The sequence below is a fragment of the Centroberyx affinis genome, unplaced genomic scaffold (assembly GCF_046629955.1).
Source record: "Centroberyx affinis isolate AG114_WGS23_722 - 3 ecotype Tasmania unplaced genomic scaffold, CSIRO-AGI_Caff_v1 ptg001696l_1, whole genome shotgun sequence".
In the NCBI taxonomy this organism is placed as follows: domain Eukaryota; kingdom Metazoa; phylum Chordata; class Actinopteri; order Beryciformes; family Berycidae; genus Centroberyx; species Centroberyx affinis.
Window position 1 is genome coordinate 83175 of NW_027280112.1, and position 15656 is coordinate 98830.

Consider the following 15656-nt stretch of genomic DNA (forward strand, 5'->3'; position numbering starts at 1 on the left):
TTAACAGTAAAATGTACTTAAGTATCAAAAGTAAAAGTACTCGAGAAGTTCCCTTTCAGAGTGTTACATTATTGATGCATTAACCTGTAAGAAGTATTTTAATGTTGTAGGTCTAATTACTCCATATAGTTTAAACTCAAACAATGCATCATATTTTATGAGCTTATTGTATGTTTTGCATGTAAAACCTTATTCTGCAAAGTAACTAGTAACTACATCTGTCAGATAAATGCAGTGGAGTAAAAAGTCTGAAATGCAGTGGATTAAAAGTATAAAGTCTCATAAAATGGAAATACTCAAGTAAAGTTCCAGTACCTCAAACCTGTACTTAAGTACAGTACAGTACATGCAGAGCGAGAGTAAAAATTCACTCAATCAGTTTGATCTATTGAGAAACATCTTCCTATTCAACAAAAATCACCCTCTTGGCGGCCAGAAAGTCTAGACCAACAAGCAACAAGATTTACATTCGATCTGCCTCAGAGTGCATCAATCACCTCTATAGCCAGAAGTTCCTAACTAAAATAAAGTACCAACTTTTCCACAGCCATGCCAGCATTGATCTGAGGAGTTTGGATCCATTCTTTCAACTCTTGAGTGAGTTATAGATTCATTTTAAATTGCAAAACACTGAATTGAACTGAATTAGATCTAGTTTTTTCTTTATTCTTTGTTTTATTTTAAATTTCAGTGACATAACATAAGCACCTCAAAATAATACTAGACAACGTAATACAAGATGTCACAAGCAAAATACAAGAACAACACATAACACATAATAACTTAGTACTCGACAAGACAAGTACAAAACATTACATCATCAGAACAATACAAAGTCAAGGGGAAAATAGGGGTAAACAATTGTAACACTTTAGATTAGGGAACACTTAATTAACTATTAATAAGTTGCTTATTAACATGCATATTAGTAGTGTATTGGTTCATTATTAGTCATTACAAACCACTTATTAGCACCTTATTCTGCACTACTAGCTTTCCCTCAACAGCCTCCTAATTAAAGCTTATAGCAGTCAGTAAGGAAGTTGTTGCACATGAATCAGGCTCTTAGTCTGCTTTGCTCAGCTATAGGTGCTAGTGTCACATATTATTGAGGGAAATTATTAAACTATTGAGGGAAAACCCATAGTTAATTAGTTATAATAATATAATTCGTTATATGGTATTTGTGTAATGGGAGGTGAGGAATCAGCTCTCAAGGTACTTCAAAAATGATAAAGATGTAGATATAGTTATTGAATCTCTCCATATTCTGTCCCATTCTGCAGAGCTTAGTGACACACAATAGGTTTTTGCATTGAAATGAGTGTGTGAGTGGATCAGCTGAAACAGTTCCTCTATCACAAGCAGGCATCCTCAGCTTTGTGTGTAAGGCAGAGAAATTATACAGCAGAGAAATTCATTTGTGTGTTTGGAAAAAAAATGGATTTCAATTGAGCATACTGCAAAAATGCATTATATTTTTAGGCTGTATTTCTCTCTGCACAAGCTATGATTTCCCCATTCTTCTATGATTATACCTGTGATGCTGTGACGCTGCCACACCAAATTAGCCCCAGGGTTTCCTCCTTCCTTGTTCCATATTGGACATGATGTCAAAGCAGCACCTGTAGTCCCAAGCCTCTTGTGATTTAAAAAAAAAAAAAAAAACTTTGTTGAACTTGAACTTTGTTAAACTGTTGACTGCCCTTCATTTGGGCCACACAGCAATGTGGCAAACGTTTACAGCAGCAGCCTCTGTGCTGTCGTCTGCAGATGAAGCTTCGTTTGTCTCTTTCAGTTTGACAGCAGTATGAGGAAGATAGTGAAACACAAAAATGCAGCCCGGCAACAACAGCAAAAAGGAAGCAGGTGCAAAGTGATTAGAGGGGAAAGGCATCTCAGTTTCAGACTTCACATTTGCACTTGTTTGTGCATGAATGAGCATTTCTGTCTCTAGAAACCAAAGGGAGGAGAGTCCGGTCCCTGATTCCCTTTCAGGCTGAGGGAGACTGCATTGAAAAGTTCAATAACACCAACAAACATTACATTCGGCTTAATGCTGAATGCGGGTGTATTCCCTTCTGGAACAATAAAAACAATTCATGTTCTTCTACAATTCAAGCAGTGGAAAGAGTGGAAAGCTAAAACTAAAACATCCTACTCAAGTACAAGTGTTGTTACTTTAGTAGAAGTAAAAGTACTGGTGTAAAAATCTACTAAAGTAAAAGTAAAAAGTAGCATATTTAAGATGTACCTAAAGTGAAAGTTTACAAAAGAGAACGTTGTTAGATGTGATCTTTTCCATACAATTCTAAAAGGACAAGAGGACAGAGTTCAAAAACAACAAAATAAAGTGCAGAAACAAAGTAAAGCCAGATTACTCTTCTCTTCTTTGCTGACTGATCCTTGATGCTTATGGAGAGAAACAAAATCTGTCCTCTGTAACTGATGTGATTTAAAATGTAGCGAAGTACAATTCTTCAGTGAAAACGTACTTAAGTAAACGTAAAATTACTGACTCAAAAAAGTACACAAAAAAGCTGCTCAATTACAGTAACGTGAGTAAATGTAATTAGTTACTTCCACCCTTGAATACAAATCATTCATTCGTTTAGATGTGGTGGAAAATTTCCCCCCACAATCTGAAATGTAAATGACCAAAACCAAATCTAGATAAAATCTACAGGAAACACTGACACAGATCGTCATGAACACAAAGACAAAGGCACTTTGTTAACCGAACAAATGAAGGCAAAGGATTCATTTACATGTGAACTGTTTTTTGTATGGTATGATTTTACATCTTACTGTGGGTGACAGAGGGAAGCGGTCAGCTGGCTCTGTGGTTACCGTGGGAGACCAGGTTTCATTCCTTTTGACGTGTAAAACCAGTCTGGAACAAGACCTCGTCCCTGATGGACACACTCTCACTCCAGGTCCGCATGAGGAGCAATTTGTTCAAATGTTATACAGGATGTCAGGGAAAAAGTAACACTCAGCTCCGCTTGCCTCAGAGTTCCCAACGCATTTAAATGTTAATAACTCATCCAGTTCGTTTCACAGAGTAAAACCCTGAATTAAAGTGTGTGATAATGGATCTGAAGTAAGAGGTACCTACAATTTCCTGACTATACTTCTCTGAGAATATGTTAAGAAGAGGCTATGAGCATCACAAGCAGAATCAATTTGCAGGTTAAATTGAATGCAATCTCACAGATTCAGAAACGAGTCATTTGTCCAGGAGCGCTTTTGCTGTTTGGGGCTCGGAGATGATTTACTGATTTTGACAAGCCTGTTTTTCAGAGTATTGATTTGCAATGTCTGGACTGGTGCAGCTTTTTAAAACTTGCCTAGAGAGTGTAACAGATACGGTCTCCCAGGGCTTCTGGATCTGGCAGTAACAAGTTTTTCTGTGTGTGTTCCCATAAATTAGGGGAAAATGAATACGTTCATTACAGGTGAAAACAGTAGGCAGACATCAAAATGAAGGCCAACTGATCAACTTTTGTTTCAATACACACAGAAGTAACACAACTAGATTCTTTCATTCAGTTTAATTATCCTTCTACGTTACAACAGGATCCCCATATGCACAGCTCTTCTCAATAGCCAGGTTGTACCAATTGCCTTTTCCTCCCTTATAGGCACTGGTGACTATTCTCGCCCATCCATGTTCTCCCTGCAAACAAAAAGAGACAATCACTATGTATTATGCATACAAGAGAAGCAATGTCTGTCAAAAAAAATTAAATCATAAAAGCCATTGTCTGTTCTTTACTGACAGAAAGAAACATTCTGTGTGAACAGGACCTGAACTAAATGGATGACAGACAGTGAATGCATGACTTAGAAAGCATTCAGATTTAAGCAACAAAGTGAGTTATGCCAAACAGAGGCCAGGAACTGCTGTCTGGGTGTGGTGCGAGGCCGCATTCAGAGACAGACACCAACCCAAAACTCTCCCCAGGAGTTCCTGACGATCCAGTACTCCGTCCCGTCCTCGGCCTCGCCCCAGCCGGCCACCGATATGATGTGATTCATCAAAGAGAGGGGGTGAAACTCTGCAAAGATCCCTCCAGAATACGCCTCCAGGCCGGCCGTGGCCATCACCCCGCAGCTGGAACAGAGAGCAGGACCTCTGAAGTCTTCTTAACGTGTTTAACACATTACGAGCCGTGGTGTTTGACGTTTTCAAGGATCTTTGAAACGGCATTTAAAATGATCACTGATGAAATCGGCCTCAAGAATATGATACAGGGAATCTGCAGGTTTCAGTGAGCCAAATTTAAGACTTTTTTAATGCTACCTGGAATTTAATTTAAACCAAAATAAAGAAACAAAGCTGTCAAAACCAGCAGACTATTTCTGACTGAACATAGCTAATGAAAGTTCACAAGCTCTAAATGGGGGAATAAGAAAAGGACAGCGGGATATTAACTGTTGAGGGACATGAAGTCCAAAGCAGACAGGATGAATATTGTACTACTAACCCTCTTCTGTATTAATCTAAGAGTGGAAATGCAGCACAAAGAAACCTGATACTACATGGTGAAAAACATAAAACCTCTAATGACTTATTTAAGACATTTTAATACTTCCTACGGCCTTAAATTTGGATGATTTAGGACTTTATCAGGCTTTTTAAGGACCCACAGAAGCTCTGAATGAAGTAAGATTACATTCAGTGCCGTAAAGTTTCCTCGGAGGTTTGGAAAAGGATTAAATATACATTACTAATAAAGGTTTCCCTGTGATGAAGACTTTACTTTCTTGCACTCTGTGAAATGTTCTGGCTTTAGAGAGAGTGTTTGGCCAAATCTGCTCTTCACACACAGAGGACCTCGGTGGATAGATGATTAAAAAATGACGCGAGGAAGATGACTTACACTACCTGATGGGCCCGTTGGTGTAAATCTCGGCTTTCATCCTGTCCCTCCCTGAAACTTCTCCATAGTCCCCCACTTTCCACAGTGTGTAGTTCTGCACAACAGCGCAGGAATCAAAGAAGGAGCAGGTGCCGCACCGGTTGAACAGCTCACACCCTGCAGACCGATAAAGACACATGGATAAAGTTATTTTCAATACTTTACAGTGTTAATGAGCTTTAAGTCACTATGAAACAAGAAATGACATTTTCACCTTGTTAGCCAATTCTCCACCTCATAACATACACATGTTTATAATAAACGCCCCCAAAAATTACACTTTTTGCATTTTCTCATATTTTTATATCACAACCCCATTACTTTTACCTCCTGGAAAACTGTGTATTTGTGTATTTTTAGTGGTTATTTCATAGCGTATCAGTAGACGCACATTCAAATTCGAACCAGTAATACCATCACAGATTTTTTAACAAAAATCGACAAATTCACAACTTTTAAAGTGACATGAGTAGCAATACAGCTGAGCACTTTTTTGGGCGTTCGTTCACCCCTGAAAACCCTGCTGCCTCCTCCTCCTCAGACTCCATGGTTGCGTCCCGGCGGCGGGGAACTTATTCATTTTGAAGAATCTGCTTTGAAGAGTCTGTGAACGTCAAGATTATGTGCAAAGCATTTTTTGAACTTTTTGAACAGTCCATCTCTGTCTTTTATGATCCGCCCCAACACCCTGCTTCAAAAGGAAATATGTTGAATTACATGAGCAAGTCACCATCGAAGTGACGTTTCCTCGAGGCTACGAGTGTGCATAGAGTTTTAGAATCAGAATCAAAATATTAAGTAAATCCCATCATGAAATCAGAATAGAGGAAGAGTTTTGTTGCATAAGGAAGGGCCTACTATTGAAAAAAGACAAATGACTGATAGCACACATTTATAACAAAGCATGGAACTTTTTAAAAGATTTAAAAAGTCTTTAGTTGACAAAATTACTTATGGAGACTTGATCCTCTACAATTCAGACTCGCTGAAAGACAAACTTCAGGTTATGATTTATTTTTCTTCTGTGGCACTTTGGAATACAACTCTTCATTGTGATCAGAATCAAAACACGATAAGAATCACATTAAATGACGAGGATGTAACCGGTTTACTTTGGTTTTTGGCCTGGTAGTTGTTGCAGGTCTCGTCAGGAATGCCTCTCTGGTGGGCGTAGGCGTAGACTCTCAGGTGATCTCCTCCGAAACAGGAGCCCGCCCCCCCGCAGTCGATGACGTTCTGGACGGACAGGTAGGCCGACGGCCACGCCCCGCCACGCTTAATGTTGATCCGGTCTTGGACAAAAGCATCAGGTAACAATAATGTTATTAAACTGGTATAGGCACACACATATTGTTATGGGACATGAAGTCCAGCTGTGTTTAGTAAAGCAGAGAGGAGGAACATTAATCCTGTTCTCTTAACACTGTTGTTTATTAGTCTAAGAGGAAATGCAGCACATGGTGAAAAACACAAGACCTCTAATGACTTATTTAAGACATTTTAATACTTTTTAAGGCCTTAAATTTGGATAATATACTTTTTCAGACTAGATGGCACCAAGCCATTAAGGGGCATCCTAGCCAAATGTGTAGGTCCCACAAATTTATGCTTATTCATCGTTTAGCATTTATATACAGTGTAAATACGTATATTTTACATTTTTTGCAATAATTATTTCATTAAAATGTCTCTTTTTTAGATTCCATCTTTGTTTTCTGTACAGTTCAACTCACTTTAACAGCCTTGTTCTGGTATCTTACACTGAGGTTTTGACAACCAGCATTCAGTCATGCTATCTATCTATCTATCTATCTATCTATCCATCTATCTATCTATCTACTTGTTTATCTATCAATCTATCTATCTATCTATCTATCTATCTACTTGTTTATCTATCTATCTATCTATCTATCTATCTACTTATCTATCTATCTATCTATCTATCTACTTGTTTATCTACTTGTTTATCTATCTATCTATCTATCTATCTATCTATCTATCTATCTATCTATCTATCTGTCTATCTATCTATCTATCTATCCCTCTCTCCATCCCTCCCTCCCTCTCTCATCCCTCCATCCCTCCGTCTCCATAGTAACCTGCCAGTGCGCTGGTGGCTCCCATGGCCCAGCAGGATCCACAGTACTGGGGGATGTGTTGGTTCCGTGTGACGCTCACATAGTTCTTCCCGTCGATGTTCCTCCAGTCCCAGGACGGAGGAAGGTCTGACACGTTCACATATTCATGAGGCCTGGGATACGTCCTTATAAGGATATAGAAGAAAAAGATAAATAATTTTTAATATCTTGCTCTAATTATCAAACGGCTTGTTTGAGGTAAAGACATCAAATCATCCCTTAGGAGAAAGAACTATAGTAAGCCTATAATAAATGTAGCAGCATATAAATATCACAGGAACATATTGAGTCTCCATAGGAATATTACAGGGATACAGTACATTACATCACATTATAGTTATACATTACATGTCATTACTGTATTATATTGTATTACTGTGTCACTTATCACATTACATTACATTAGATGTAATATAGATATAGATAAAATAAGGTTACTATAAAGTACAACAACCTGTCTATAGGAATATTACAATATTATATTAGATTATATTATATTGTATTATATTAAGATAAATTAAGAAATTAAGATTAAATTAAGATAAGGTTACCATTAACTCACTATTGAATAGGCTACTACTATAATATTATAGTCTCAATTAAGAGCCTATAATATTATAGGAATACTATAGCAATACCATAGAAGATAAAAAATACCATAAGGTCACTATAAACTAACTACTGAGTAACCTACCACAAACACACTACGTGCCTACAGGGACATTATTTATTTATTATTTGTTATTTTTCGTTATGGTCTATCTATCTATCTATCTATCTATCTATCTATCTATCTATGCATTACAAATAGCCTGTATGCTGGATATAGTTGCGGATAAATGTTTTCAAAAACAGCGCACAGGAAGAAAATGTCTTTCCAGTGTCCAACATATATTTTAAATCACTGTCATCTTCATGTACAGATGCATTTTTGGGACAGGTTTGTGTATATTTGGAAACATGTCTCTCTAACCTTATATAAACTTCTAGGCTGTATGTGAAATATTTCTTACGCAGTATGGGTCGGTTGTAACAAGTCAAACGAATGAAGTGTATTGACGGTATAAATACATTTCCTCTGAACTCACCTCACACTGTCCGGTCTGTTGTCTCTGATGGGTTTGTAGCACGGCCCGGACAGTCCGCTCGTGCCGCTGCTCTCCGTGATTTGCAATTGAAATGACGCATAAAATAACAACAGTGATCTAGTTACTAACGACGCCATGTTGGTTTCACCTCACCTCCTCTGACACGGATAGAGCGCCCCCTACCGGCGAGGCTCGAGGTGAGTCAATGTGTGTTTGTTTGTGTGTCACTGTAAAAACTCATAGTGCAATTTAGTGAAATCAACTCATCTTTATCCATTAATGCAATGTATATAGATGTGTTTGTCAATTTCAACTTAAAAGTGCTAGTTATGAGCTTCATGACTTAAAATCATGAGTTCATATCTTGTGACTTAAAATTATGAGTTGAAAGAACACTACTCCCTTATAAAGCATTCACTAAACTCACCACTGTTTATTTAGTTTTAGTTTTATTTAGATTATTAGCAGACTTCCCAGTATGCATAGCATTAGGTTTAACTCTCCAGAAACTCTTCCTTCTTCTGGTTTGAATGAAGTTACAGGATAGAGACTTGTATGTATATTTGGTGAATCATAGGTCAATTTCTGATTTAAAAAAATTAAATAAAAAACCATGATAAAATCTACTATCTATCTTATCTATGTATCTGGGAATTCACCATTAAGTAAGTTTCTCTCTGATGCACATGACAAGTATAATCCACTACTATGTGCTGAACTGTGTATTAATCATGTGATACAAGAGGAACTCAAACTTAAACTTAGCAAACCTTGTGAAAAAATAAATAGCACTGGATTTCAGTTCATCAATTAATGCATTCAACTTGGAAACACGAAGCTTTTCTACATTAGAACAACTAACTAATGATCTTTGACCTAACTATTCAGTACTACTTCAGTCAACTCACAATTTTAAGGCAGCAAGGAAACTTATGTTTTAATATTTTTTGCAGTGTACAGTATTTATTTATATGTGTGTAAATACATTTATATTTATACACATATGTATAGCAAATACATTTACACATATCCATATACATTTACATAGATGCATGTATAGTTACATGTACAAAACATTTCATATTTTATAATCCATATTGAAGTTATTGATTTGTTTTGTTGTTTTTATTGTTTCATTATTTGACCCTTGCTGGATCCTGTTACTTTTGCTGCTACAACAACCTGTTTTCCCCACGCAGCTCAGTAAAGTTTCATCTTAATGTTATAGATAAAAATAGGTGTTGCAGTAAATCAGATTTTGCAGTCTCAGCAGAAACTTTGGAGGAACCATATCCAGTTCCCGGTTACAATTACATTACACACCAAGGCCTAATGCAGCGCACGATGACTTGTTGGGTTTTCATAGATAATATGCGGCTCTTTAACAAGGTTAGCCTATATCACAGGATGAGGCTCGACTCCAATCAAGCTCTGCTTTTGCATGAGGAAGCACTATTGCTTCTTTTTAATGATAAAAACTAGAATCAAATTAGATGTCCATTAGGCACCTAATGAACCTTTAGCAGGCACATTAGATAAATCACTCACCAGCTGTTATTTGTTACACAATCCATCTTCAGATTTTGGACCTTCTTCTTCTCCTGATGATAATGATGATGATGATGCTGAGCCACTCTTGTAAATCATATGTTGATGTTGATGTTATTATAGGATTCCTGACTTCTTAAACTAAGGGTTGGGATCCAAAATGAGTCACAGGCCGACTTCTGCTGGGTCCCTACGAAGGTTAGACCCATATATTGGTTTGCTGATATTGGCCTTTCAATAAAAAAAAAAGAGATATCGACCAGTCACTTCACCCACATCATACGATGGAGGTGACAGTATGATTTTACTCAACCAGTTTCAGGAGCGACAGTTTGTAAAATATTCAGTGAAACTTGCCATAAAGCAAAAAAACACCCTAAAACACTTTAATACGGTTAAAAAATACATCTATTTGTACTTTGTACTTGACATTTCTATGATTCCAGTCTCCAATAAATATATGTATATATATATATATATAAAAAATACATCTATAAGTGGTGTACCTCGCATTTCTGGGTACTTTTTGTTATTTAATGGTGTATTTTTCTTTTCTGCGCAGATAACTAATCAAACGGGGCACGACTCTCACTTTTTCTCCACTGGAAAAACTCTCGCTCTGTTATAGCTCTTGTTATCGCTCTCTCCACCTACACTTATAACCCGCAGCCGAAGCTCAGGTCCGTTCTCTGGGGGTTGTTGAAAGTCATTCTGGGAAACGTAGGAAATCACTAACTGCAGTGGAAGTAGACAAGGCAGGCGGGGGGAAAGTGGGTAAATTCATCACAAACATAAACACTTCATCACAAAATAACTCATGGAATAAACTGAACATCACTGATTGATGATATATAACAGTGTAAGAGTATCTGAGGATGGATTCTTCTTTGCCTGCAAACCCTAAAATAATTTAATTAGTGCAGGTTTTCAACTGGACAGTTTTCTTGTCTCATGGTCTAAATGCTGTTTCAGAGGCTTTTCCATCCCGACAGCAATACAGTTCTATACTGAATACCTGGAAGTTTTTTGGTACTGAAACTGGTGTAATAAATGTAGGTTACATCAGTATCGACCTTTAGAAAAACATATCGATCAAACCCTAGTTCCTAAAAAGTTCCTGAAAAGTTGTGATATAATATAATAATAGCCAGAGTAAACTACGGCTAAATCTCTAAAGAAAAGATAAGGCTTTGTGCACGGGATATATTCTAGGTCAAGAGTTGCTGGGAACTGCAAGGAGGTCATCAAAGCTAAACTTTTCTTGTGCTGAATCCATAGTCCTGGGCTTTCAGTGTGCGGTCACAACTACATACTGTATATATGTGGAGTTTTTTTTTTTTGCTTTAGCTTTGATGACTAAATCTCTCAGTCGGGTCCCAGACTGAGAGGTTAAAAACCTCCGGCCAAATGTCACCATGAAGCGTCTGCTGCATTTTAATTGCAGACACAAACTTTCCTCCTCCAGAAGCACCAGCGCTCTTACTGTCACTTGTGCTGCGGACGCTCCTTGAGAGCAGACACCGCCTACTTCAACTGAGAAGTCTTTTGTGTTATGAAACACAGAGGCTGTTGTCTGCTGGGGGGGTTGGAGGGGACGGGGAGGAATGAAGTGCTGATGACCTTCGACCCCTTAGGTCATCGCTGCTGTGTTAAAAGCTTAAACTATTCCCCCGCTCTGGGACGTCTGCAGATGCACAAACAGTCTTCAATAATGCATGGCCTTATAGCTCAAACCAGCCCCTCAATCTGAATGCTGTAAATCTTTCAGGATGTAATGTAATGTAATGTAATGTTAGTCACCACTGAGAAGTAATACATGCATAAGGTCAACATCCTGAATATCTGCATTAATATGAGCTTGCTCAGATTGTTAATGACAAAATGGTTCACCTTGATGATACCACTAAACAGACTTTGAATCATCAGTCAATACATGCTATTATCCTTCTTCAATTTGCAATAATAAAATAGCTTCTAAAGTTAGTTTCTTATATCCAGCCAGACGACAAGGCAATAAAACGCGGTCGGGGGGTAAATACTTATAGCTTGATCCATTTGTCTCTCAAATATTGTCTTTCTCAATGTCAGGTATCACATCTCTAATGGCTGCAGGGACTCTTCTCAATGATTGGTATTAACATCATTTTGAGGGATGAGAGTTTAATAGTGAGAGTTGAAGCTTGACTTCTTCCATATTGACGCTGTCAAGTGAAAACCTTGTATCTCCAAAATCCGAAGAAAAACAGCCTTGTTGTTTTTTTTAGCTTGACCACCATGTTTGTGTGTGAGTTCATGATGAAAAATGTATAGTCTGCACAACTGCAAACCAGTTCCCAATGATTTATTAAGAATTTGGAGGAAGGCCAGGGGGCCGAAATGTCAGTCGGTTAATAAATCATTGGGAACTAGTTCTACTTTTTCATTGTTATTTTTTCTGTCCTGCACCTGTGTTGACTTTTTAGGAAGTGCGTGTTCTTTTCTTAATTTATACGAATTTATCCAAAGTTAGGGGTTTGAAACTGTTTCAAAAGCCCAAGCGTCACAGATTTTACCCACAGAGGAATGTATCATCTTTCAACTGAAGTTAAAACATGAAAATCACCAAAACTTACAAGGTTACAAGGTTTCCACATGACAACAGCGATGTGTAGTTTTCTAAATTCCATAACAGCCGTCTGCCCACAGCCACCAAAAGCCACTAAGAAGCCCACTTAAGCAGAAACACCTTCAAAGTGCATGGAAAGTGCATCCATGTCAATATTGAACACACATGGTGTGGATTTCACTGCGGATCGATGTTGAAGCAATCTGGACATTAATCTCATTTGCACTTGTGTTTTCTTGTTGGTTTACGCTGCTCCGAGCTGGCAGTGTGAGATCTCCACTGAAATCACATGAGATTCAGGCTTTAGGAAGATTTTCCCTCCTTTCACTTGCAGATTTTAGGGTCGCAGGGTTTATGGCATTAGATTTTAGTGAATATAACCAATACACTGTTTATCCACATAACTATGGTCATTTGTTCCTGCAAAACTGTTCTTACAGATTGGACTGAAACAATTTAAAAGTAAATTTCCAAAACATTATATATACATTTTGGGGAAAAAAACAAAACATTACCTAAAGTTTAATATCTCCCAACTATAGAGCTCCAAGTCAGTAAAAGTGCTGTTGTAATTTTGTCAACAAGAGTCTTAAGTTACCAACTCTCCTTTATCAAGCACCATAATTTGTTTTACTTGTGCACTATCAATCATTTTGTCAGAGCAGATGTCTCCTTTTTCAAATGGTGGATATCTAATTTTGGAATAAAACTGCAGGAGATTTCCCAGCAATTTAGAAACAAAGACAACCTAAATTTGCAGTGCAGTGAGAGCAGGACTGAACTCATTCTCCAGAGCATCTCAGAAATCCAAGCAGTGATACTGTGTGCATGAGGCGGGCATCGTCTCCACAAACTCTACAAACTTTTAACTCTGGATTATGTTTCTGCTATAAGCTTCACCCTCATATTTCTTTTAAAAAAGCAGTATTTTTTTCTTCACTGAGGCAGTTGGAAAGCTGAGACTGATATATAGAACCACAAAAGAACCACAGCACTGCAATATTCACTATCATGAATATAACACCAACATGCTATAATTAATATATTTCTGATTATAGAGGTTCATTTACTGATGTCAGACATCCAATTCATTGTTTTCACCGTCCTTCATCTGGCTGTCATCATCATTTTCCTTTAATCTCATCATCAGAATCTAATTTGAACCTTTTGTTTGGGTGTGTGTTTAGCTAAAAAGACACTCTCTCTTTCCCTATTTGTTGAAATCATCATTCTCTATAGCTATTTTGAGTCTTATTGTCCTCAGCCTTTCGGCTATGAAAAGTAGCACATGTAATTTTAGACACAATATCATTTGGAGGCCTCAAAATAATGAGGATGACATATTTAAAAAACGTTCCCTACTGCAGTGATTATGCATGTTTTGATATTTTATATGCATGTTTTGAGATGTGGCATGCATGCCCGGCAGGAGATTGGCAGGTAAATCAGGAGGGACTGAACCAAACATCCACCGCACTTGAGTAAAAACCGGTCTGTCCATTTGGTGCTGGAACTTATCAATAACTCCCTTTCAAGGAATTGATGAATAATGAATCAAAGACAAATGGTTACTTAAGATACCCATTTATCCGAGGGATTAGGGTTCGTCAGGTCTGAACTTCAAACGGTAGAAACAAATCAAGGACTGACATTTTTTGAGGTTGGGTATTGATTATCGCTTGGCTGCCACTGAGGCACCGCGCCGCCTCGCTGCCGGCCGCAGCGGGGCATCCAGCCCGTCTGGAGTTCCAGGGGAAAACGCCGCTGAAGGCCAACGGCTGGCAGCCAGCGAGCATGTTGATGATCTCTCAAAGTCAACTTTTCCTCAGCAGCATTTAGCTGTTTGTTTTCTTATTTTCATAAACCGTATCCATGTCAGTGATTAGGCCAAGCGATGATTCATGGTAAGTGGGACTTCTGTTTGTGTTTTAAGTGCCCCTGCGTTTCCACGTCTAGGTACAGGAGGGTCATTTGGCTCCGGCCTGAAGACTCCCATAGTACCTTGCTTTCCTGCCTAATGCACTTTAGAGGAAATGTCAGAGTGTGTATCATTTCCTCGTCAATACACTCATTAAACATATCAAAGCGTGCAAATAATTCATGATTGATTGTTTTTATTCTGATGTTAATGCTGCACTGCAGAGTTTACACTTGGCCACTCCTCTCTATCTAATAGTTATGGACAACAAGTAAACATGAGGTCAGCTTTTCATGAACCTAACAGCCATAAATTGTCTCGTTCTTAAATGCAGTTTAGTGCTGATAAATAACCTTCAGTGGAGCTTTTGGCCTTTTGGTACATGAGAATTAAAGGGGAAAACCACTTAATTTCAACATTTGTATATTTTTACTTTGCTGCATAACAGTTTTTATTTAGATTGGAGAACACTCTCTGCTATCATAAAGATTTATTTTGAGGTTAGAAAATACTAAATACTTTTACGTTTCTTGGTTTGTGGAAATCATTGCTCTGTATTTCTCTTTAGATATTTATTATTTTATTATTATATTAAATTATATTATATTATATTATAATTTTTCACAGCTTTTAGGGCAATCAAAATAGTTCAAATAATTTTGAATACAAAATTGATTGGATGACTTTTGTCACTTTGTCCTAAGACAGATAATTTTGTATTAGTGAAGATTCACTTCTATCCCCAATAGTGAGAAATGAGAGTAAAACCTGTCCTGCATCTGTGATGTGACACTCATGTAGAGCTTCAGTGAAAATTAACTGGTACAAATGAAGAAAAACAAATGAAGCTGAGAGTGTCCTGGAGAGTTTTCTGAGGACATGGGTAAATAACTGTTAGCATTGTTATAAAGTAAAGCTCATGTGGGTGTAAAAAAAAAAAAAAAGTCAAGCAAATATTATGTGAGTCAACATAAATTCTCAATAGTTGTTATTATATAGGCGTCTTGATGACATCACAGAAATGACTGACTGAACTCACTGAACTCTGTTCTCTTCCTCTGCAGAGTCAGTTCCCTGCTTTATTTCACTTAAGATGCATTTTTATATATATATATATAAAGTGTTTATTGTGTGATGTTCTATTTTATTTTATTTCTTGTTTGGTTATTGGTTAATCATTTTAACCCTGTAACTGTTTTTTAATGTTGTGAACCACTTTGCAACCTGTTTTGAAAAGTGATATATAAATAAAGTTATTATTATTATATTATTATTATTACCTGTAAGAGTGTTGTTCATGCAGTGTTCACAAATTGGTTGGACTCTACCAAAAAACAATAATACATTTTTTTTTAACTGATCTCTTAATATTTTAGTGACTTAGTGTAGTTTTATTTAGTTTAATTTAGTTGTAAAAGAAAATGTAAATAAAAA

At 37.3% G+C, this 15656-nt stretch overlaps 1 protein-coding gene across 1 annotated transcript; it reads right to left on the reverse strand.

Annotated features, from left to right (window-relative positions):
• Positions 1 to 821: 821 nt before the first annotated feature.
• On the reverse strand, positions 822 to 8288 carry LOC139651646 (cathepsin Z). The gene is made up of 6 exons (XM_071528648.1): positions 8152 to 8288; positions 7025 to 7188; positions 6038 to 6217; positions 4892 to 5042; positions 3952 to 4117; positions 822 to 3679 (listed from the first exon to the last, which is right to left on the reverse strand). The coding sequence occupies exons 1-6, from the start codon at positions 8286 to 8288 to the stop codon at positions 3566 to 3568; spliced, it is 912 nt and encodes a 303-aa protein (XP_071384749.1). The 3' UTR covers positions 822 to 3565.
• Positions 8289 to 15656: the final 7368 nt, after the last annotated feature.

Bases quoted from the DNA above. Each gene is read 5' to 3' on its own strand.
- LOC139651646 (XM_071528648.1), bottom strand. From the start codon at position 8,288: ATGGCGTCGTTAGTAACTAGATCACTGTTGTTATTTTATGCGTCATTT. The intron at 7,189-8,151 runs GTGAGTTCAGAG...TATCCTTATAAG, and splicing joins AACAGACCGGACAGTGTGAG to GACGTATCCCAGGCCTCATG. The intron at 4,118-4,891 runs GTAGTGTAAGTC...TCTCTGTTCCAG, and splicing joins TACACCAACGGGCCCATCAG to CTGCGGGGTGATGGCCACGG.